Here is a 23,722-nt window from a genome sequence, read left to right as displayed (position 1 = left end):
CCGCGTCTCACTTTGTTTCCTATTGGTCGACCGATCTCCGGCCTCCTACCCCCACCACTGTGCATATTTGCCACCACTCCAGTGGAATTCTGGCGCGTGCTCATGTAAACACTCACCGCCCCGACCAACCGCCTGACTAATGAATGTATATCTCCTATGCCGCTGTACCGTGGCCTCTCCACTGGAGAACGATGTCGTTCCTGTCGATTCTTTAATAGAGAATGCTACCCTTTAAGCGGATCCCTTCCCCAACGTTATTTCCTTCCGACGAGCTTTCTTCGAGCCTGCACGAATTCAATATGGTGAATTTATTGGAGGTTAGTTTGATGGCGAGTCGATTGGCTAGATTTGTGGAAATGCATGGTTTTGGAAAACGTACTGGCGCAGAAGTGAGATTTAATTGTTTAGATAGGTAATTGTTAGCTCGTTAGAATGTTATAGCGTTGAATACGAGAATGTTAGGATGCTGTATGACATTAGAATGTTAGAATGTTATGGAATACTAGTATGTTAGAATGTCGTAGTATGTTATATGGTATTAGAAGTTTAGAATGTCAGAATGTTACGGAATATTAGAGTGTTGGAATGCCGTAGAATGTTAGAAGGTTGGAATGTCAGAATGTTATAGAATGTGAGAATGTTAGAATGTTATAGGATATTAGAATGTTAAAACGTTATAGAATATCGTAAAGTTAAAATGTTATAGGATATTAGAATGTTGAAACGTTATAAAATATCGGAATGTTAGAACGTTGTAGGATATTACAATGTTAAAACGTTATAGAATATCAGAAAGTTAAAACGTTATAGAATATCGGAATGTTAGAACGTTGTAGGATATTAGAATGTTAAAACGTTATAGAATATCGGAATGTTAGAATGTTATAGGATATTAGAATGTTAGAATGTTATAGAATATTAGAATACTAGAATGTCATGGAATATTAAAATGTTAAAACGTTATAGAATATCGGAATGTTAGAATGTTATAGGATATTAGAATGTTAGAATGTCATGAAATATTAAAATGTTAAAACATTATAAAATATCGAAATGTTAGAATGTTATAAGATATTAGAATGTTAAAACGTTATAGAATATCGGAAAGTAAAAATGTTATAGGATATTAGAATGTTAAAACGTTATAAAATATCGGAATGTCAGAATGTTATAGAATATTACAATGTTAGAATGTTATAGAATATTAGAATGTTAAAATGTTATAGAATATTAGAATACTAGAATGTTAAAACGTTATAAAATATCGGAATGTTAGAATGTTAAAACGTTATAGAATATCGGAAAGTAAAAACGTTATAGAATATCGGAATGTTAGAATGTTATAGGATATTAGAATGTTAGAATGTTATGAAATATTAAAATGTTAAAACGTTATAAAATATCGGAATGTTAGAACGTTGTAGGATATTAGAATGTTAAAACGTTATAGGATATTAGAATGTTAAAACGTTATAGAATATCGGAATGTTAGAACGTTGTAGGATATTAGAATGTTAAAACGTTATAAAATATCGGAATGTTAGAACATTGTAGGATATTAGAATGTTAAAACGTTATAGAATATCGGAATGTTAGAACGTTGTAGGATATTAGAATGTTAAAACGTTATAGAATATTAGAACACTAGAATGTCATGGAATATTAAAATGTTAAAACGTTATAAAATATCGGAATGTTAGAATGTTAGTTATAGTTACTAGAATGTTGAAATTAGATAGATTGTTGTGTGATTGGTATTGTTATGTGACTGTTAAGTAATTAGTAGATCCATCTGCAACCTTCTTTTTATTAACATGCGGTTCTTTTCAATTTTCGATTTTATGAGGAAATAATAGACGCACAACGTTTTTCGTTTTATATTATTTTATCGAATTACGCACGATTCGTTTTGTTTTATTGAGATAAACATCGTGACATTTCACAGACTTAGTTTCACGTTTGTATAAAGGTGCACTGTCGTAAAAAGCACGTTTGCGAAAGAAAGATACTTTCCGGACAACCTAATATCTATAGGTTGCTGTAAAATTAAGAGAATTATGAATGAGAAACTATACATTTTGAAAAATTAACGATATAGAATGTCCAAAATTTATAATGAAAAATTTGCTCGACGCTAGATACCATTATTGTACCTACATATAGTGGACCATTCACGACACTTTTTGAGTTCGTCATTCTTATTTCTATTCTCTATCTTGTGCGATAGAAATTATTAATGGCATTTATAAATACGCATTGAAATGAAGTAGCCTAAGATCGAATAACCCGATTCAAATTTAATATGTTTCGATTCAATATACATTTATCGAATTACATAGGTACCATTTTCTTCCACAACCTTTCTTCATCTTTCACGTAACTTGAATATTTGCATAAAAGATATAACTTAGAAAAAACGAAGCTGGCACCCCGCTGGGGGTAGCCGCCCACATGCTATATTTATTTTTTATTTTTATCTTTTTTCTTCACCAACAAGATATAACACTTTACCAAATGTCCATAAGGACAAATTGTAAAATGACCAAAATAAAATAAAAAAAAAAAAAAACTTGAATATTTCATGCTTCCAGAACCTCTCAGGTTTTTCAGCCAGAAACTTTTCAATATGATCTTTCGTGTCGACCAAATTCCTCAAAAATCGGAACGAACTTTCCGAGAGCAACCTAATATTATTCGGTCATTTGTAGAACGATATTTCCGAAACTTTTTCACTTCGACGTGTCTATGAAACTCGTTCTCTGTGAAAGACAATTTAGCGTGAATATCCGCGAGCGACAAAGACCAAAATTAATTATTCATTTTCTCATATCATCGGTGTTTTGCCATTGAGTCAACTTGACGCACGAGGGACGCGTTTAACTGCGAAAATGAGAAACGAACAGAAGAGTGAAGTACGGGCAATTTCATAAAACTTAGGAAACGTTAAAACGTAAAAGAAACGTTCAAACGTTCGAACGAATTAATCGTCAAAATTATCCATCGGTAAGGACAACAACTTTACGGCGATTTCGTTGATTGTTGATTGTCGTCGGCCTGGCGAACGTCTTGACGAGACCTCAACTGGCTCTCGTGCAATTACAGTGGCCGATTGTCCGGCCTGAACGGTTCCCAAGGGTGAGGATTAACTGGCAAAATCGGCTGAAGCCTCTACACGTTCACACGTAAGTCCATTGACGTCGACATGGAAACGCGGCCTCATTGCATGGTGAATCCATCAGCGACGTAAAATTATTTATGACGATTAATTGAACATACTCCGCAGCTAATTTAGTAAGAAGATCAAGAGATTACGATGCGGTCACGGAATCACTGGCTGCCGCCACTTTTATTTCGCTTTTTATGTATAGTTACGTATTTCAGATGTTGATGCTGTAATATAGTTAATAATTGTTCGTTGTTTATCGGTTAAAGGTAAACTTGAAAGAAATAAGGTCCAGATCATTTATCATTTTTGTAAATTTTTAACAAAGACAAAGAACTTTTTTTTTTTCTTTGTTAAGAATATAGTACCATTATTTTATAGTAATTATGATTAGGTATTGGATTAGCCTATGTAGAAAACAACGGGAGGTGATCCTCTAGCCGCAAAGCAAGAGGAGTGTGAAATAAACAAAAAAATGAAAAACAAGGAATGGTTAATTGTATTTTAAAGATAATTTGTTCTGTTATCCTTTTTCTTTTTTTTTTTTTTTGTTTTTTTCTTAAGGATAGAATTACTCGATTTTGCGTAGAGAAATTACCTACTTTTGTCATTTGGAAAAAATTCCAAACTCTGCTAATGAACTATGTATAAATGTTAGTTTTTTCCGAAAATTTCGTTGGCGAAGCGTGTAAATATTGAATAAAATTTGAATCCCATCGTTATTTAAAATTGATAGGTAAATCTGCTTATAAACCAGTTCCAAAATTATACCGATGAAATAATCAATATTTTTATATATGTAATTTGTTTGAAACGAAACATGTCTCTGTGTTACTTCTCTCATTTCATTTATTCCCTATAATCTTTAATGCTCTCGTAACACTTTGTCGCGCAATTCATTTTGGACGCAACGTGGACAACTCATTTTTCTAATCTCATCGTTACAAAGGCTGCTGATGTTTCCGCGATAAAAAAAAAATTTTAAACACCACAAAATACGTATAATATACAAAAATACACAGAATATTCAAACCTATACCTACCAGTTTAAAGTTGCAAATTGTGAGTGTGAGAATAATTTATTTTAGCTTTCAAAACTATCTAATTAACTACTAATTAATCTGCCAAATAAATATAACTAATCAAGAAAACAATATATTTTTCACATTTATTCTGCCCCTAAATTTACGAAGATGGTAAGCGTCGGAAGTCCATAGCGTTCAAATGGCAAATGTTCAAAACCTTGCTTCTATGAAAAATTTATTTATCGATGCTTTAAGACAACATAGCTAGTTTAAACGTTCTTTTCCATTTGCTTTCCACTTCATCCCATTTCGTTCATCCTTTAAAAACACTTTGTCTGCCACGTCGAAATCACATGTTTCGCTCAGTATTTTTATTATTCAAAGCATATAATGGCAAAATAATAATAAATTGATGATGTAAGACAACATTCTTCTCCAATGGATCGTTTACCGTATTGGTGGTCACGGGTGACCACCGTGACGCCTTGGTAATAGTTGATAGCGACATATTATAACACGTCTTCGTTTATTTCAACAAACCATTGTGTTATGATTATTTCGTCGTAAGCAAAACGTACAGAATATATTGTTGAAACGTGTAGAAGATATTAGTAAACGGTATTTGCTCATTCTATATATAATAGTAAGGTATGTCCACACGTCTAACTGTACGACACGAAATGCAGAAGAAGTTATATAGTGCTATAAAGTGAAGTGCTATAAAAAAGAATTATTGAGATATGTATAACTTTATATGTGCTAGACTAGATTAGCTGCGTAGTAGTGATACATGTATGTGAATATCAGTGTGTGGAAGTGGGTGTGCGCGGCGTCTCGAAAACAAAGGAATGGAAACTGTTCAGTCGGTTAACAGTCTGGTATGGAAGAAGGTGAAACAAAGAAAGTGTTGAGATGCGTGCAGGTGTGTATCGATGAATATCTTTGAAATCGTTTATCAAATAAATATATAACTATTCTAATATAAACTCTAAGTGTAAATTTAGTGTTCCTGTACCATTATTTCGGCTATTAAGATCCAAAATTCTCAATAAAAATGTTAAACAGTTAGGATCAAAGATTGCTAAGAATCGGACCAAAATGGTAAGTGTTTTAACACAGTGCACTGTTAGATGCAAGATTTGTTCTTATTTTTTTTTTTTTTATTGATGTTATAATAGAAATGTTTAATTGTTCAAATTAATTGTTGAAATTTTTCAAATTTTTTATTTCAAAGTATCTTCTATTTATTGGTTATATTCAAAATGCCCTAACTGTCAATTTTTATTCAATTTTTACAATTGTAAGTTCAAGCGCTGCGATCGCCAATGATCACCGTGACAGTCAAAGTATTAAATGTTTCTTAGTTAAGAATAAACGATGGAAACCGGCATCCGTTCGGTATCATTCTTTGTGTCAATGTTTATATGAAAACATATATGAAAATTTATACGAAAACATTGAAAACACGCAAATCGATCGCGTATTTGCACGGGGGGATAAGTTTCAAAATTTCATGCCGGACGCAATCATTCTATTGGCTGAAGGTACGAAAACAAATGGCAAATGATACATTATTACGTGCAAACATCGCGTGGACTAATACCGCTTGCGGTAGCCATAAAATATAGGTATTAACGTGGAATAAGTCGGTCGATACGGATTTGCCATGATTATTTGATACTCCGTAAAACATTTTACCACGTGTTGCACTCTCCGCTTCCGACTACGTATGCATGAACGTCTGAAAACACCGTGACGCGTTCGATACTCGAATTACAGAGCGCTAAAACCTCGCTTCTCCATATTCCGCTCACACATACAGGTACCCAAATGGAATGGGTTACCCTATACGCGAAAATCTGCTTGATAATAGTTCAACATTTCCCGTTACTCGCTTCTATAACACTGTTTACTTTGGATCATATACTGTGTTCCATCATTTTTGTAAAAGAATTCAAGCTTTTTGTTTATTTAATTTATATAGACACAATTGGTCTGTTCTAACGTGTTCTACGTTAAATAAATGTCGATGATATAAATAGACGTTGAAATCCGAAAATTTTTACGATATTGTAAGGATGAGCTGAAAAATCATTATCTTGCATCTTGGAATATTCAAATATGAATTTCATTTGTAATACGTGTATTAGTCTGAGATGTTCCGCATAGCAGAAGTTAACAATTATTTTTTAGCCTGAACACTTTATCTGCCCAACTTTTCCAAGTAATAAAGAATCTTAATTTATCATGACGTTCTCTAACAAAACACTCATGTTTCTCATGTACCTTTTTAATGAGGCATTCACAAATTTCTGTTTATATAACATTCTTTTCTTATTTTTACTCAAATATCAGGGAAAAGAGTAAAACATCTTGTGTAATCATATTTCCTCTTACGCTCGATCTTCTTTTAATGTACATTAACCCTATATAAATCTCTGACTCAATCAATTGTGTAATTAATCCAAGTCTGTGCAAAAAAAAACATTTTCATGTTCATACTCAATAAACTACTTTGCAAAGATCTTCATACTTCGTACTTTTAGAACGATTAATACATAATACAATATATTATGTTTTACGCGTTAGGAACCAATAGAATGCAATAAAATGCAATACCAACTTTAGTTCGACGTATTACCATAAAGAATTAATACCACATTAGCCAACCAATTCTTCCTACCTACAAAGTCATCCAAATTTAATATGTAACCAGTTTCTACAACCTCTTAAAACATTGACCTGCACTTCATAAAATATACATCCAGTCTTCTTTACATTAACAAAATCTTCAAATCTCTCAAAAGAAAATCGACGAAATCTTTTCTAAAGTTTTTTCTTCCATAAATTCATATACTGTATTCCTAACCTAATATACGAGTGTCCTTAAAACACGTGTAGAGTAAAGTGTAGGAGGGACGAAGAAGGAGGAAGAGGAAAGGAGGGGAAAGGAGAGTAAAGCGACTTCCAGGACAGGCAACGTTTTTGCCTGCACGGATGTCGACGAGTGGCTCCCGCATCCGCCGGTATGGAAGGGGCGAGAGGACGGCTCTACATATTTGATGCGATTTTAATGTCTCTGCCCGGCATATCCGCGTTCTGTGCACCAATAGCAACATGAACAGCAGACCGCCGCACGAGGCACCACTGACTGCCGTGATGCTGTAATCGGCTTACGCAACAAGCCACCCTTATCCCGAGTTCTCAGCGCAGCGCTCTTGCCTCGCCTCGAACTACGTCCTTCAGCCTCTTCGACGCTCAGCACCCGTTACTCTGCGGTTCGGCTCTATATGTGATCTTCCCTGCTTACTTTATACCACGCTTAAAATATGTATAAGTACCTCGTTTTTCTTTTTGGAAAAAGTCCACCTACCATTTCAGCGCAGTCACTCGTGCATTTTCCTTTTCATTCGTTTTTCATTTGCGTTTAGTTTTCTTCCTCCGTTTATTTAACTGTTTTTTACGGCCTCTTTTTAAAGAGAGAAGAGCGGAAATATTAAGTAGCTGCTCGGTAAGTAAAGAAGTGGAGAATTTTCAGGATTACGAATGCGAGGATTTTTCGCGTTCAAGAAATTACTGGTTTTCTCAGATGTTAATGATTGCTCTGTAATATTTTGTTTGTAAGAAAAGTAGTAATTGTAAAGGTAGTTTTGGGGATTACAAACAGTTCTCCATTTCAGCGGTTTGGTAGTTTTCTCTGATGATAATATAATTGTTCTGTAATTTTTTATTTGTAAGAAAATATGTATTATATTGGAATGTTTTGTTATTTATAATATTTGTAATGTTTATAATCTCGATAGAAAAGATTGATAAATAAAACTGTGAATTCGGACAATTAATATTAAGTTATTGTAGTTTGTAAAGGTCATGCAAAAATGAATTCCTATGTTACCGATTTATAAATTTATGTTCATGATTATTATATTGCGAAGCAAATGATAATGACGATATGAAATATTACGTGTTAATTATTCAATTAGGTATTTTAGTTTTGACAGAAAATTATGATAAATGATTCTGTGAATTTAATATTACCTACTAAGTTGCTTACGATTTGTATTTTATCATTTTATGCTGTGATCAATTATGCTTTCCATTTTCAATTTATTTCTACATAATTATTTACAGGATTGTATTATTGAATATTAGGATTTTGTTTCAGATATTTTGGACTTTTGATCGATTTATGTCTTTTTTACATCAAATACTTTTTATATTTAAACAAAATATTGGAATAAAAATACGACAAAATGAAAAAATATAAACATAGATCAAAATTCTTTGGTAAAAAATCAAATTAAATAGATGTCATCGATATGTCGTCGATACAGAAATTGGGAAGTAAAATAAATGTCGATGATGTCAACTAAATATCGCTTTGAAACGAAACAATTTAGATGAACAGACTGTATGTTTCATACCGTATGAGAAAGTTGCCCTAGGCATGGACGCACATTATTGGCTTGAATTACATTAAACAAACATTTGATATATTGTTCTATCTCTTTCTAGCAATGTTTTTTTTTAAATACATATATAGACATGTGCAATTTTAACGTCAAACTTTTTCACTTTTATATATTTCTTTTCCGACGTAGTAAGTAACTAAAATATCAAATTAAACAATTATGCTTTACAAAGCAAATTAAACAAAAGTATTTTTCGAGAACTAGTTAATGGGTTTACTGTAAAAATTGTATTATATTTGTTTACTTTTAATTATTTATTTATCAAAAATATGATCGAAATTCCATCACATTTATCAGTCTTCAGTTAATCTTATTTCTATTACCCTGTCTACTATTACGTAACATAATTAATATTTTAGTTTCGTAACAAGTATTTCTTTATTTCTAAAAATATGTCTATACATATAGAAAAAAAACAAATATGTAATAAAATTATACAAATCTTTATAACAGCCTGCACATTAGTTACATATATGTGTATATATAAAAATAAACATTAAGTTAATAAACTATTAATTCTATTTTTACGATTTGTTTGAGGCACTATCATTTATCGAATTAATATTCGTGAACACAAAATTTTTTGCCTTTATTGATGAGAGTGGTCCTTTATTTCGTTTAGCTAAAGTAGCTAAACGCGTTAACGCTTCTTCTCCTCTAGCAAGAAACGAACGTTTTTGCATGACATTCTAGAAAATTTATATGAATTATAATCAGCTCTATGTATTCTAGTTGTCAGTGAACATGTTTTTAAAAAACTTACATATATCGTACGCGATGTTCCATCCAATCTTGAAGTGTTTAACATTTCCGCAACAGTATGAGATACTTTTGGTTCCGTTTTGGAATCAAGTGCTTCTACCAACGTATTTTCTTTTTCTAATTCGTTAATTCGTCTTTTCTTTAAAATCTTCAAGCCGAATTTAAATATTTGACTGCTATTTAATTCATTTTCGATTTCGGTGTCTATATTTTTCTGCAAATTTACAATATATCAAATAAGAAGATACGATTCTAAATGATCATAAATTTTGTAATTTGATTATCTTACCGCGTTTGCTGCCAAAAATGCCTCTCTTTCGAATCTTATCTTACGCCACTTTTCTTGTTCTTCGTCATCAGATACGTCTACCCAACCGTCTTTACCTTCTAATAGTTGAACGTCATTGTTGTCATCTTGCTTGCCTGAAAGAAAGAATAGAAGGCTAATAACTACTATCATTAGATTTAGATTTTTTAGATACCTATATTTCTCCATCTGAATTTCCTTTCGCGTGTGCTTTCACTGAACAGATCTCCATCCTCGAATAGCATCTCTTGAAGCATTCTTACTTCTTTTTTATCTTCATCCAACATTTGTTTCATATGAAGTTTTCCTAATTGATTCTTAACTTGTGTTTCATCAATTTCTTCATTGTCTCCATCTTCTAATTCCAATTTATCCAGATCTTGTTCATCTTCGTCTGCAGATACATCACAATCACTTTCACTAAGCTCGGCTTCTTCCTCCAAGAATTTAGCTGCATATTGTCTTATTTCTTTTTTTGGAACAACGACTTCGTTCTCCTCTGAGTCATAATCTACAAATTTTTCATCATCATCATCATCTTCTTCTTCTTCTTCTTCATTATTACTGTTTACTGCAGAACTGTTTTCATCTTCGTCGTCAGATACATTTAACTTCCTAACTTTTTTCAATCGCATCTTCATTTCTTCTTCAACTGAATCATCTTCATCAGAAGATAAAATGCGTAACTTGTTCCAAGATGCTGTTTCCTTCCTTAAGTGTTGACTATTTTTTTCATCTGTTTCAGTGGTTGATGAATCTTTTTCATTAGGTGCTTGTGTACTCTGAAGCATTCTGTGTGTGATATCAATTGACTCTTTATCATTATTTGATTGAGAACTAAATGTTCCCGAACATAATTCTAATAATTGTGATTCGCTCACATTAGGTTCTTTTGCAAAATTCAATTGAATCTTATCTTCTGGAAATTTACCTGAAGAGATTTCCATGAGTTCTTCATCCAGTACATCGCCTTGAACGGCAAATAACTTCTTTTGTGACACGCCTCGTTTTATTTGAGGCGATTCTGGTGTTTGTATAACTTCTGTCAAAGTAGGATCAATAAACAACAATTTCTCTTCTGTTGCTAACTCTTTATCTTCCTCCAAGTGTACATTTAATGCAGTTAATTGTGTTATAGGAGAAATGAAATCAAAGGAGTTGCTTTTAGATTGTGGTGTTTGGTTTATTTGATATTTTGGATCACTTCCTACATGTACTTGAGATACTGGAATACTTTCATTATTGCTTAACTCATTTTCTTTAATGCTTTTACCAAACATATCATCTAATTTAATTTGAGAAAAAGAAGTTGGCTGTTCTATACTATTATTATCATTTTCAATAACCGAAGATTTTGAATCATCTTCTACTGGTTTTACAATCCTCTTAAATGTTTTACATTTTGCAGGTACATCATTGCTATCACAAGTACTATTCTCATTTTCATTTTCCGAATCAAGTCTTTCAGATTTTTCATCTTCCTCCGAATTTTCTTGTACTTCATGTTCGCCTTCATCCTCATCCTCATCTTCGATTTCATCGCTATCGTTTATTTCATCCTCACTGACTTCAGCTTCATCTTCTATAAAGGCACTTTTTTTCTTTTTCTTTTTTTCTACTTTTGTATATACATCATCTTCTTCTACGTCATCCTCCTCGCTTATATGAGGTTCTATATTTGGAGAATATGGTTCATTAAAAGTATCTTCTTCATTTATAGATTCGTTCCACTCTATTTCTTGTTCTTTCATTTCTTGTTCTCTCTGTTTCCACTCTTCGTTGCGTTTTATTGCCATTCTACGTTTCAACTCTTCTTTTAAGCGTATTAATTTTGCACCAGGTTTCTCTAATTTAGGATCTTTATTTTCTATGTATGGTAATCTATATGGGAGCGTTTCTTTAATGATTGCTAGTCCACCATTTGGAGTTTCTTTTATTTGTGTTGTTGTAATTTTAGATATGTCTTTAACAGGTCGATCGGGTTTAGAATGCTTTTTTACAAATCGATTTATCAAACCATGTATTCCTTTCTTAGCTGATGTAATATCATCTGCCAAATCGATAATCTGCCCCGGAATACCTCGTAATTTAGGTTTTAAACTTCTTATATTCTGTAAATGTTTTATTCTATTTGGTGAATCCAAGTCATCTAAGTCATCCAAGTTAAGCGGTGGAAAATCATATTCATCATCAGATTCATTCGTAGTTATTCCAAAAGAATCTTTTGCAATTTTCGCATTATCATTTAGAATTTCTAAACTATGTTCATCATTATCAATGCACATGCTTTTTCCCTTGTTTTCATGTTGACTTATATCTTTTTGTAATAAACAATCTGTTTTTTCATTTGTAACTGTTTCTGAAATTTTTGCTTCAGTCTTATCCTCTATACTAGATTTACAATGTGTTTCTATTGTTTGTACTGAATTAGTTGCATTATTTTCTGTTTCATTATTTGCTATTATCTTATTACATTCAATGTCTTTTGCTTCTGCTAAATTTTCATTCTCTCCTTCCATTGTGTTTGTATTATCTTCTTCTTCATTATTTTCTGTAGTAGATAAAGTATCATCAAATAACTTTCGTGAAACATTATCTTTTTTAACATCTTCTGCACATTGTATGTTTATATGCCCTTTATCTGTGTTTTCTTTATTATTTTCCGTACTCTCTTCTTCTGAATCAGAAGATTTATAAAATATTTCTGCTTCTTTCTCTTTTTCCTTCAAAATTTCACTGTTTGATAAAAATATTTTCATTATCTTCATTATTATGTTCAATGAAAACATAATAATATTCAACATTAAATTTTAAAATGCTTACCTAACAATACCAGAAAACTCTTTCAGTTTAGATGCCACTGTAGGTACTGGAAAAGATGAAATTACCTTCCTTCTTTCTAGAAATTCTTGTATTGTTCGTTGTTTTGGATTATGATATGGCAATGAAATTTCTGTTTCTCGTACTAAACGTTGAGTTTCACTTTGTATTTGTTTCATAGCTTCTTCTTTAGAAGCTCTTAATGAAACCTGCAATACAATATTATTTTTACTAATTTTAACTATCTAACATGTGCAGAGTAAGATTTTATATATATACAATTTAATCACTAAAACCTTTCAACAACTTACTTTCCTTAGTTTAGGTTTAGGATCTTTTTTTTTATGTTTTTCAGTTGTTTTACTTTGTCTTACAGGACTTGATGGTTCGTCTGATTCTTCTCTTTCTTCGTCTGATTCTTCTCTTTCTTCATCTGATTCTAAATCTACTAGATTTTGAAGCCTGTTTTTCATCTGTGGAACATGTGATTAAATAATTACTTAATAATTAAATTATATATTTGTTATAATTATTACTCACATTATTTACAACCTTTATCCCATTTGAAGCAGTTTTTTCAGTATCAATAACATGAATAGTACTAGATGTATCATCAGAATTACTGTCAATGAGTTTCATAGTACTGCTTTTATTTAAATTCTTTGTGGACATATTGTCATGCTTAGAATTAGAAATTTCATCTTTATCATCTATAACATTTTTTTTCTTGGATTTAGAAGTAAATATATTTTCTTCTTCTGAGTCACTATCTATTATGCTGAATAATCTACTATGAATATTGTTGTTTTTAAGTTCATCATCTTTTTGGTCAGGTGTTTTATCTTCATCTTTTATGCTTCTATTAAGCATGTCAGTATTGATGTCAGAATTATTATTAACTTGACTTTTGGGTTCATCATTTTTTTGCTCTGACTCACAATCTTTTTCTTTTACAAATTTATTTAATATAAAGTCACTATTGTCAACATTACTTTCAGAGTAATTAGTTTTATCTTCATGTTTATCATTTTTGTGAGCATGTTCTTCATTTTCTTCTCTTAAAGTTTCATTAAATATATTTTCTTCTTCAATGTCAGAACACTTTTTCATTTCCGGACATTTGTTTTTCTGTTCTTCTGTGTACTGTTCTGATTGTTCAGTAATTTCAGATTCTCTAAATTCAAGTTGTACATGACATTCATTATTGTTATCCAAATCCTTATTTTCACTCATTGTTCAAATTCCTAATTACTTATTATATTCTTAAAACTTTTATACTTTTCTTTACTAGCTTTTACTATAATGACAATTTTGTATTTAACATATGTATTACTATCTATAGCAAAATTATTAAATTACAATGCAATAGCTGTCATCCTTTTTAAATTGTTCCTCTAAAAATATAATTGTTTGTTATTATTTAGTTAAGAGAAAGAGAGAGAGAGAGAGAGAGAGAGAAAGATTATTTTCCTCATCCTCAAATTTACAAGAACACAATATATTAAAATTATTTATAGCTTATCATACAACACAATTACTAACAGGTTCTATTGGTTCTACTTACTATGGTCAACAAATTTGGCGCGAAAGAGCTAAGCTAAATTCGATGATTCATCTTAAATTACCAGTCCCAGATGGCAGCAATGTTGTTTGTCATTCAGGTATTTTGTTTTTCATACTAGCTCTTTTTATCCTTTTATTTGGATAATATTACACATTACATTGATGTATCTATCATCTTTCGAAATTTATTTAAATAAAATGAGTTATATTTAGTAAATTTTTTAATAATAATTAAAATCTAAGGAAATTACAAGATTCATCTACATTCGCGAATTCGCTATTTCTTGGTAGGGAATTATTTTAATGTTGTCAAGTCACTAGATAATCACGAAAAAAACATTTAAATACCTTTCAAGATACCGTAGATTCTTGGCTGACTATAGTTGGTCAATAGTCGATAGATCAAATTGTTGACGTATTTTTATGATAGTTTGTGACTACGTTACGATCAGAGTTGAACCAAATACTGTATCTGTAGGTTGTCTAAATTATTTACAGTATATCTTTCAACAATAATAAAATATAACTATCGTATAAGGTATCTTTTAAGATTTTTATTTATTTTCAGACATGGTTACAATGGGCGAACCCCTCACTTTAGCAAATGGTAAATTTCTTCATGTACAGTTGTTTAAATGAATATATACATTTATTTAATTAATATGTGTAATTTTACAACAGATAGAAACTGGCCTTAGTACATGACGACTATTTCAAATTTAAATAATCTTGATGAAATATACTTGCTTTAGAATATAAAATATAAAATGAGAAATAATAAATATACAGATTAAGATGACAAAACTAGATTAATTTGAACTGTAATCAAATATTTTATTTTTATTTACAGATGTTAAAAGATCTATTGAATTACTAGACAAATTACAAAAAGGTAATTAATTAAGTGTATTTTAGTAACAAAAAATAAAGGATAAGACCGCTATATGTCAAATATTATTGCAAGAATTACCTTGTTGATGTAGGCCCTCATATTGGTTCCTTCATAATGTTCTTGGTTTAATTTACTTTCTTATGTAGATCATGTACGTCATTTTACTTTGTAATAAATGTTCGTTTAGTAATTATAATTTTAATATGTATATGTATGTTAACTACATAAATCTTTTAGGCGGCGAGGTACCTGCAACAAAATTAGCTGCCTTACAGAAAGTTTTGCAAAGTGATTTTCTTAGTGCTGTTCGTGAAGTATACGAACATGTATATGAAACAGTGGACATTCAGGTACGATATATTTAGTTATTAGTGACTATATAACTAACAATAGATTTTCCACTAGAAAATTTAAATTTAATACTAGTATTAATAATTGTAGGGATCTCAAGATGTTCGTGCATCAGCTACAGCAAAAGCAACAGTTGCTGCTTTTGCAGCAAGCGAGGGTCATGCACATCCACGAGTGGTGGAATTACCAAAAACTGAGGAAGGTCTTGGTTTCAATGTAATGGGTGGCAAAGAGCAAAATTCGCCAATTTATATTTCACGAATTATCCCTGGTGGTGTTGCTGATCGTCATGGTGGCTTAAAACGTGGTGATCAACTTCTCTCAGTGAATGGAGTGGTTGATATCCCTTTTATGATTTGTTTTGTACCTTTATGTAATTTAATACATAAATACTTAATTTCTTATATTAAATGTACAACTTTTTCAGTCTGTGGAAGGAGAAAACCACGAAAAAGCAGTAGAACTGTTAAAACAAGCACAGAATTCTGTAAAACTAGTCGTGCGATATACTCCGCGTGTTCTGGAGGAAATGGAATTACGATTTGACAAACAAAGAGCTGCACGTAGGCGCCAGCATATGCAATAAAAACAAAAGTTGTTATATTTCATTACTTTTTTTCAATGATCATATACATATTGATATCATTTAAATGTTTACTTCATTATTCGTATGTACACTATAAAGTTATTAAAGCAATGACTTTCACGACATTTATGAGACTTAATTTTAATAATACTTTACAATTATTGCAACTATCGCAGCTTCATATGTTTTAAAAAGATATTGTGTATGAATGTTATATAGTTTTAAGAAATAAACTTGAAAAATAAAGTGGAATCTGTTTTTTTTTTTTCATTTATTTGCTATGAAAATAAAACGACGAGGTATATTTCTTTTATTTATAAAATATCCACCTTTTGTATTATAATCTGAAAGGTTCTAAAGAAGTTATATAACTACTACAGAACAAATAAAAAATAAACCTAGTAGTTTTACATAATATTAGATAATATTTTACATACTATATGCTATTATGAAATACATTAGAAATAGTGAATGTTAAAAATATTGGAAATATAGAAGTATAATTTTATATTTCACCTTTCTCTTACATTATTGCGTGTTAGATAAGGTCAATACTAATCTGGGATAAATCTTATGCAATTTTTTGTTTTAGTAGTCGTAGACATTTAATTTAAAAAAATGTAACGTTTAAAAAATTAGATTATATGCATTAAAACTGAATGCGCACGAACGACATTTTATCACGCGATCCCACGACCATATGTCTTTCTTTGTTTTCCTATTAAGAATAGGGCCCAGTACAGATGAATAACTTTTTGACGTTGCGTTATATATTTTTTGTTGTTTTATAAGTTGAAAACATCAAAGGTAGATATTTGACGCACACAGCAAGAGTGCAGTGTCCAAGTGTCACTCGTGTGTACCGAGTCTTATGAATATATATGTATACTTTCGTAACCAATCACACAATGATAATATGTAGTATGTATTTTCATATATATATGTGATGGTAATGCAGAGAAACGAGAGGTTTTGGTTACTTAATAATATGCATTGGACTTTATATCTCACAATTTGGAGAACGGTGTGCATATTGCAATGTATATATATATAAAGGTATATATTTTAAAAATCAACGAACTTTGAACTACCTTTTTTTGAACTACCAATTCTGCTGTTTCATTACGAAGGAAACCATTTATATATAAAGTCATTATTTACTAGTTTACTTTGAGCAGTTAAATAATTTTGAGCTGGCAGAATGAAACGACCAGAAGAATTACGTTTTGTTGACCGCGTAGTTATTGTAACTGGAGCTGGAGCAGGTAATTATTCTTGTTTTCAATTTTTAGAAATTAGTTTGTTTATATACAATTTTATTTTGCAATATTTTAATTTGTCCTTAGGTTTGGGCCGTGCATATGCCTTACTTTTTGCTTCAAGGGGTGCGAGTGTCGTCGTAAATGATTTAGGAGGAAGTAGACACGGTGATGGAAAGAGTACAAAAAGTGCAGACACAGTTGTCAATGAAATTAGAAAGAATGGTAACAATACATTCAGAATTCATTTGAGTACTTTCAATTATCTATTCATAATTGTATGAGTAGATTATGGATGAACTAAATGCAGTTTTATATTTCTATGAACATAATTAAAAAATGGAACCTGAATTTGTTTCATCTATTAATATTATACATTTTTATATATTTTTATGTGTTATATGCATTCTGTAGATTTTAGTATTCTTAAAGTAAAATGTATATATTCACAATTTAGTCATGTGAATATCTATTTCTAGATATAAATTTTTATTATAAACTTTTTAATAGAATTTTGTAAATTATTAATATAAATCTGCATATCTTAAAATTGTAATTTTGAAATGAAAGTTTATCCTATTATGTATTGCTGCGACAGGAAGTATTAATATCTTATGTCATTATTTTTCTTATTGTATAACTTCTCTTTTTACTCACAGTTGATAAAAAATTAAAATCAAATAAAAATTAAAATAAAAAATTTCAACATATATTAGATAACTTTGAAGAAGGAACTATTATTTGTGTTTATGTTGTAAATAGGTGGAAAAGCAGTGGCCAATTATGATTCTGTTCTTGATGGGGCAAAAATTGTAAAAACAGCTATTGATGCATTTGGACGAATAGATGTAGTTGTTAATAATGCTGGAATTTTAAGGGATAAATCTTTTGTTAAAATGTCAGAGGCTGATTGGGGTATGTGTGATATATATTATTACTTTAATTTCTACTTCCCCAGATTGTAACTACAATTGTTTATATCTAATTTCAGATTTGGTACAAAGTGTTCATCTAAAAGGAGCATTTAAAGTCACTCAAGCTGCTTGGCCTTATTTTGTTAAACAAAATTATGGCAGAGTAATCATGACAGCAAGCAACAGTGGTTTGTATGGAAACTTTGGTCAAGCCAACTATAGTGCAGCAAAAATGGGTCTTATTGGTTTGAGTAATACATTAGCTATTGAAGGCAGAAAGAGGAACATTCATACAAATGTAATAATACCAACAGCTGGTTCTCGTTTAACAGAAGATATTTTACCACCAGGTGAAAACAATACTTGACATTACATATATCACATTACATCTGAATGTCTTAATATTACTTTTATTTATTTTCTAGAGTTCTTTGAACAATTAAAACCTGAATTAATAGCCCCTGTAGTTGTTTGGCTGTGTCATGAAAAATGTATGGAAAATGGCTCTATTATCGAATCTGCATTAGGTTGGGCAGGAAAATGTAAGTACAGATTTAACTAGTTTTTAATGTATTCACTACTATAGTGATGCCAATGTAGCCCTCGTACTTATTTTTGTGTTTTACTAACGGAAACTGAAAATGTACAAACAACACAGTGACTAGTGTGTTAAAATTGAGATATTTAATTTATATGAATATTTTTAATGAAAAAAATATGAAGATCATGAAAAAAATATATAATAAAAGATTTGCTTACTTTAGTATTACTTTAGTATTTTAGTATTAGTTACTTTAGTATTTTATTTCAGAACTTTATTAATTACAAATGAGCTGATATATTAATATGTACTTTTAGGCCATGTAATTCGTTCATCAGGATCAACATTAAGGCAAAATTTATCTAGCGATGTTACTCCCGAAGATGTCGAAAAGAAATGGTCGGCTGTTACCGATATGTCAGCTGCTAAACATTTTGATTCTCTTGAAGTACATATTTTTTTCCATTTCATAAAAAGTTTATTTTTGTAATGATTGTTTTATGATATTTTTACATTGCTACATTTTGCAGGAAGTAACAGGACAATTTATGGTTGCAGTTGATACAATGAAATCTGGAAATTCTGAAAATTCTGGATCAGAGGTAGTTAGAACAATTATCTTGTAACTGGAAGTTAAATATTATTATATTTTATTTTGAATTGTTCTTTCTTAGGACAGTGGCGTCCTTAGACATACTTATAATTACCGGGACATTATATTATATGCATTAGGAGGTATAATTATTATTCAATTTTAATTATAATTACATTAATTGTTAATTATCATTGATCATTATTCTTATTTTTTGGCAATCATAATTACAAAATTAAAATATGCTTTAGTTGGTGCCTCTGTTAAGATACCAGCTGACTTTCGTTATTTGTACGAAAATGACAGCAATTTTGCTGTATTTCCTACATTTTATACTACGTTTGGTGCAATGTCCGCCACGGATATCTCCATATTAGAAAAATCTTTACCAAATGTTGAACTAAATCCAATGAAGGTAATTTATTTTATATAATATTTTTGGTATATTAGTATGTCTGTGGATTTATTATAATTTCAGTTATTGCATGGAGAGCAATATATCGAAATTCATAAAGAATTACCAACGGAAGCTACGGTCGAAACACGTCTCAAAGTTGTGGATGTATTGGATAAGGGAAAGGGTGCTGTATTTGTGCTGCAAAGTATGCTAATTCGTCATTTTCACAAATAATATTTTGTTCTATGTAGATGAAATTAACTAAATTTGATTTACTTTTACAGATGAAATATTTGATACTAGCAATGGAGATAAATTATCTACAGGACAAATGATATTATATATGGTAGGAGCTGGAGGCTTTCAAGGAAAACGATCATCTTCAAAAATTATACCAACTATCGACGCTCCTAATCGACAACCAGATGCAACGGTTACTCAACAAACAAGTCATGATCAGGTAAAAGGTAATTATAATTTTGATGTATCTACTAATCTTTACTTAAAATATCATGTTACAGGCTGCATTATACAGATTAAGTGGAGACAGAAATCCTTTGCATATCGATTTAAATGTATCAATGATGGCTGGTTTCAAACAACCAATCTTACATGGATTATGTTCTCTTGGATTTTCTGTTCGTCATGTTCTTCAAACTTACGCTAACGGCGATCAGAACTTATTTAAGGCTGTAAAGGTTGGTTGATCAATAATTATATAAACAATGCTATGATGCACTAAATGTGCAATAACTTACTGATTCTTTTTGCTTCTTCTTATTGTTAAATAAATAAATATTTTATGTAAATTTATATTCTTGATACACATTGCAGACACGTTTCGTGAAACCAGTAGTTCCTGGACAAACATTGCAAACAAATATGTGGCAAGAAGGAAATAGAATACATTTCCAAACATCTACTGTAGAAGAAAATCTACCCGTTTTAACAGGTAAGTTACATATTTGTATATTTGGTGATATAATTTTTGGAATATAATTATCAAGTATGTATAATTACTATATGTATTAAGTTTTGAATTTTTCGATTGCAGGTGGATATGTTGATTTGAAACGCACGGTATCAGTGCAACCAATAATGAATCATTTATCTGGCAGCAAATCTCTTGAAAGTGATGTATTATTTAAGATGATGGATGAATACGCAAAAGCAAATCCAGAACAGGTAAAGAAAATCAATGGAATATTTCTTTATCACATTTTGGTGAAAGGAAAGCCTCAAGCAACATGGAGTAAGTACATTTGTTTGTGTTAATTAATGTTTTCTGAACTTTATTTTTAATTCTTCCTCATTGTTCCAAAGCTTTGGATATGAAAAAAGGTGAGGTATATAGAGGAAATCCAAAATCAGGCAAGCCTGATGCAACATTAACTCTTGAGGATGCGAACATGATGCAAATAGTAAATATATGTTTCTTTATAATAATATAATATTGATATAATAAATATAATAAACAATTCATGATAATACACTTAAATTGCTATATATGAATTATTTTGTTTACAGGCTTTAGGTAAATTAACTCCACAAATAGCGTACATTCAAGGGAAGATAAAAATCACTGGAAATATCATGCTCACTCAAAAATTAACATCACTCATAAAAGCTAGTAAATCAAAATTGTAATATTAATATAATTGGTTAATTAGTATTACGATATATTTGTTAATATATTTGTTATTATATATATATATATATATATAATTGTCTTTGTTATTATGTATTTTTATACCAATTTTTATTCGCTTTGGAGCTGAGTTATACATATGGTATGGGGTAAAATACAATATAAATATTAATAAACCTGTTTTATATTGCATATTCTAAAAGGTTATATATATTTGTATATTCAATTTTGAATAAATTTAAATTTCACATTATTTTGAATTTTGATTATTTCCAAGACTATTAATTAAAAAAGAAAAATATTCTGTAAATTTATATAAAGAATAATATCTTCAATATCTTTATAATGATAAGTTTTATTACCTAAAATTTTATCATTACTACAATTCCAGTTTTATACAAAACATAAATATAAAAATATAAAATATGAAGATGTCAATCTTCCATGCAAAAGATATTATACATCTGTACCCTATTTCTATTTTTATTGAATTATTCTAATATTAAATTATATTATAATTAAATTGTATGCTACTAATAACAAATGTTACAAATTAAAACACGTTCAATCTATTCATCAAAATTGTTTAGCTTTCCTATCAGTCTTTGTTTTATCAAATTTATAAAATCATTAGTGTTTTTTTCAAGATCTTTATTTCTAACTGGTTTGTTAGGAAATCTTTTAAAAGTCTTTTTTTCTTTACTGTTTGTTTGACGTTTAGATTTTTTTATATAACTGGTCATAGCTTGATTGTTGGGTTGTTTGATTTTTACATCCTTTACAGCTAGTGATTGTTCTTTTTGTGAAGACCTATCATTTCCAAAAAATGTTTTTACAATATCTTGAGAAATACATGCCCCAAAATTTTCTGATGAATCAGATTCATCTGTATCAAGTATTTTATTGGTTTTATCACTCTTATCAGGTTCAAATTTCTTTACAATGAATTCTGTACTATGTGCTATTGCTATATTTTCATCAGATGTATCTAGACATATTGTATCTTTATTAGCAATTCTTCCTCCATGTAGGAATATAGACATATTTTTTCGCCGCCACATTTTTGATGTTTGTGGAATAAACTGTTTGCATTTTCCTTCGAACAAGAATTCTTTCATATCAATATCTTTGATTTCTCCCTTTAGGAACTGCAGATATTTTTTCAAGGAAGTAAAGAAATGTAATTTGTCTATCATTCTTGGAAAATTTGCACAACGCGCACTACTTGATGGGGTGACCCAAATTGCAGTTTCATCAACTTTTTCTGGTTGCAATCCAAAATTGAAATTATTTGTTTTATTAGCAAATACTTCATAGATACATTTGCCATTGAAAACAGCAATCTTTGGCTTATAAAGTTTTAATTTTTCTGCTACAATTTTAGAACCCTCTTTGATCTCTGTACGCTTTAAATCAGCAGAAGACTTTGTAGCTCGAGCTACTATGTTTGTTAAGCCAATTCTAAATTGAAGAAGCTTATGATCTTCTTCGTAACTTAAACATCGAGGTGTTAGTCTTGATTCATGCAAAAGTTTATAAAAATGATTACCTGGACCAGCGTAATATCTACCACGATGGGCTGCCATTAAACTTGGGTTTATACCGACGAAAACTATATCTAAATTCATTTCCAAATAATCTGGCAAAGTATACTTTTGCACTTCTTCTTCCGTTAATCCATCAAACCGGTTAATTTTTTTTCGTTGTTTATCAATCTTTTCTATCGGTGCTTTTTTTAATTTACTCAAAGTAAGCGAAGACATCGCTCTGTACAAAATTATCACCATGAATTGAGAAGAAATATTACATTATTTCCAAAATATCAATTATACACATTTTGCTTGTTGTAACAAGATGTTTCTAAATGAATTGAGAAGACATTTGAGGACATGTTTTTTTTCATTGTTTTGAATTGAGTTAGATAGCATTAAGTATTTATGTAGTGTCAACCTTCCCACTCTGCTACCAGAGGTCTATAATACGCTGAAACACACGCTAGTGGTTCAACTCCGAGTAATTCATACAAATACAACTTCTAATACGATTTCTACTATCCCGACAGTGGTTAGCAGTCCAAAATTATCTGTTAAAGTTATCTAGTATCTGATAATACATTATTTCGTTTCATGCAAAAGTGCTTACAGATACATACATAAGCAACAAAAATAGGCAACAATTTGTTATATATGATGCTTTATTATCGAATAGATAATATTAGACAATCTTGAATTGATAATCTTGACGTTTAAGCTTGAATAAAACAAGGAAAATATAATATTTATTTTTTACTTTTCCTAAAAATATTTAGGAAAAGAAAGTAGCTTGATTGAGGCACTGAATTTATTAAAATTATAGCTCACAAAAAGCAGGAGCTGTTTGTTCCGAACATTTTAAGGAGAAAAATTACAATTTAGGACATTCCCTTTAAAA

At 30.2% G+C, this 23,722-nt stretch overlaps 3 protein-coding genes across 6 annotated transcripts; 2 read left to right on the top strand and 1 right to left on the bottom strand.

Moving 5' to 3' along the window:
- Nucleotides 1–8,275: 8,275 nt before the first annotated feature.
- On the bottom strand, nt 8,276–14,176 carry LOC132906496 (claspin). Its single transcript, XM_060958735.1, has 7 exons — nt 13,102–14,176; nt 12,861–13,022; nt 12,553–12,758; nt 9,905–12,465; nt 9,712–9,845; nt 9,424–9,636; nt 8,276–9,349 (listed from the first exon to the last, which is right to left on the bottom strand). Exons 1-7 carry the CDS (start codon nt 13,780–13,782, stop codon nt 9,185–9,187), a joined length of 4,122 nt encoding a protein of 1,373 aa, XP_060814718.1. The 5' UTR covers nt 13,783–14,176; the 3' UTR covers nt 8,276–9,184.
- A 272-nt stretch (nt 14,177–14,448) lies between these two features.
- On the top strand, nt 14,449–16,193 carry LOC132906518 (protein lin-7 homolog C). Of its 4 annotated transcripts, none has more exons than XM_060958777.1 (6): nt 14,449–14,586; nt 14,681–14,719; nt 14,963–15,004; nt 15,242–15,354; nt 15,446–15,691; nt 15,783–16,193. In XM_060958777.1, exons 2-6 carry the CDS (start codon nt 14,683–14,685, stop codon nt 15,939–15,941), a joined length of 597 nt encoding a protein of 198 aa, XP_060814760.1. In that variant the 5' UTR covers nt 14,449–14,586; nt 14,681–14,682; the 3' UTR covers nt 15,942–16,193. The 4 variants fall into 4 exon arrangements, with proteins under 4 accessions (XP_060814760.1, XP_060814761.1, XP_060814759.1 ...); XM_060958778.1 differs by having other exon boundaries at nt 14,453–14,586; nt 14,663–14,719; XM_060958776.1 differs by having other exon boundaries at nt 14,461–14,590.
- Nucleotides 16,194–17,023: 830 nt separating this feature from the next.
- Nucleotides 17,024–21,545, top strand: LOC132906507 (peroxisomal multifunctional enzyme type 2). Its single transcript, XM_060958755.1, has 16 exons — nt 17,024–17,206; nt 17,288–17,425; nt 17,963–18,115; nt 18,192–18,464; nt 18,540–18,656; nt 18,973–19,103; nt 19,186–19,257; nt 19,330–19,390; nt 19,499–19,662; nt 19,726–19,849; nt 19,929–20,104; nt 20,166–20,342; nt 20,479–20,596; nt 20,699–20,896; nt 20,968–21,065; nt 21,172–21,545. The coding sequence occupies exons 1-16, from the start codon at nt 17,143–17,145 to the stop codon at nt 21,289–21,291; spliced, it is 2,184 nt and encodes a 727-aa protein (XP_060814738.1). The 5' UTR covers nt 17,024–17,142; the 3' UTR covers nt 21,292–21,545.
- Nucleotides 21,546–23,722: the final 2,177 nt, after the last annotated feature.

This window comes from Bombus pascuorum, chromosome 4 (assembly GCF_905332965.1).
Source record: "Bombus pascuorum chromosome 4, iyBomPasc1.1, whole genome shotgun sequence".
Lineage (NCBI taxonomy): Eukaryota > Metazoa > Arthropoda > Insecta > Hymenoptera > Apidae > Bombus > Bombus pascuorum.
The sequence above is the reverse complement of the archived record's forward strand: the minus strand, read 5'-3'. Positions and strand labels throughout refer to the sequence as shown.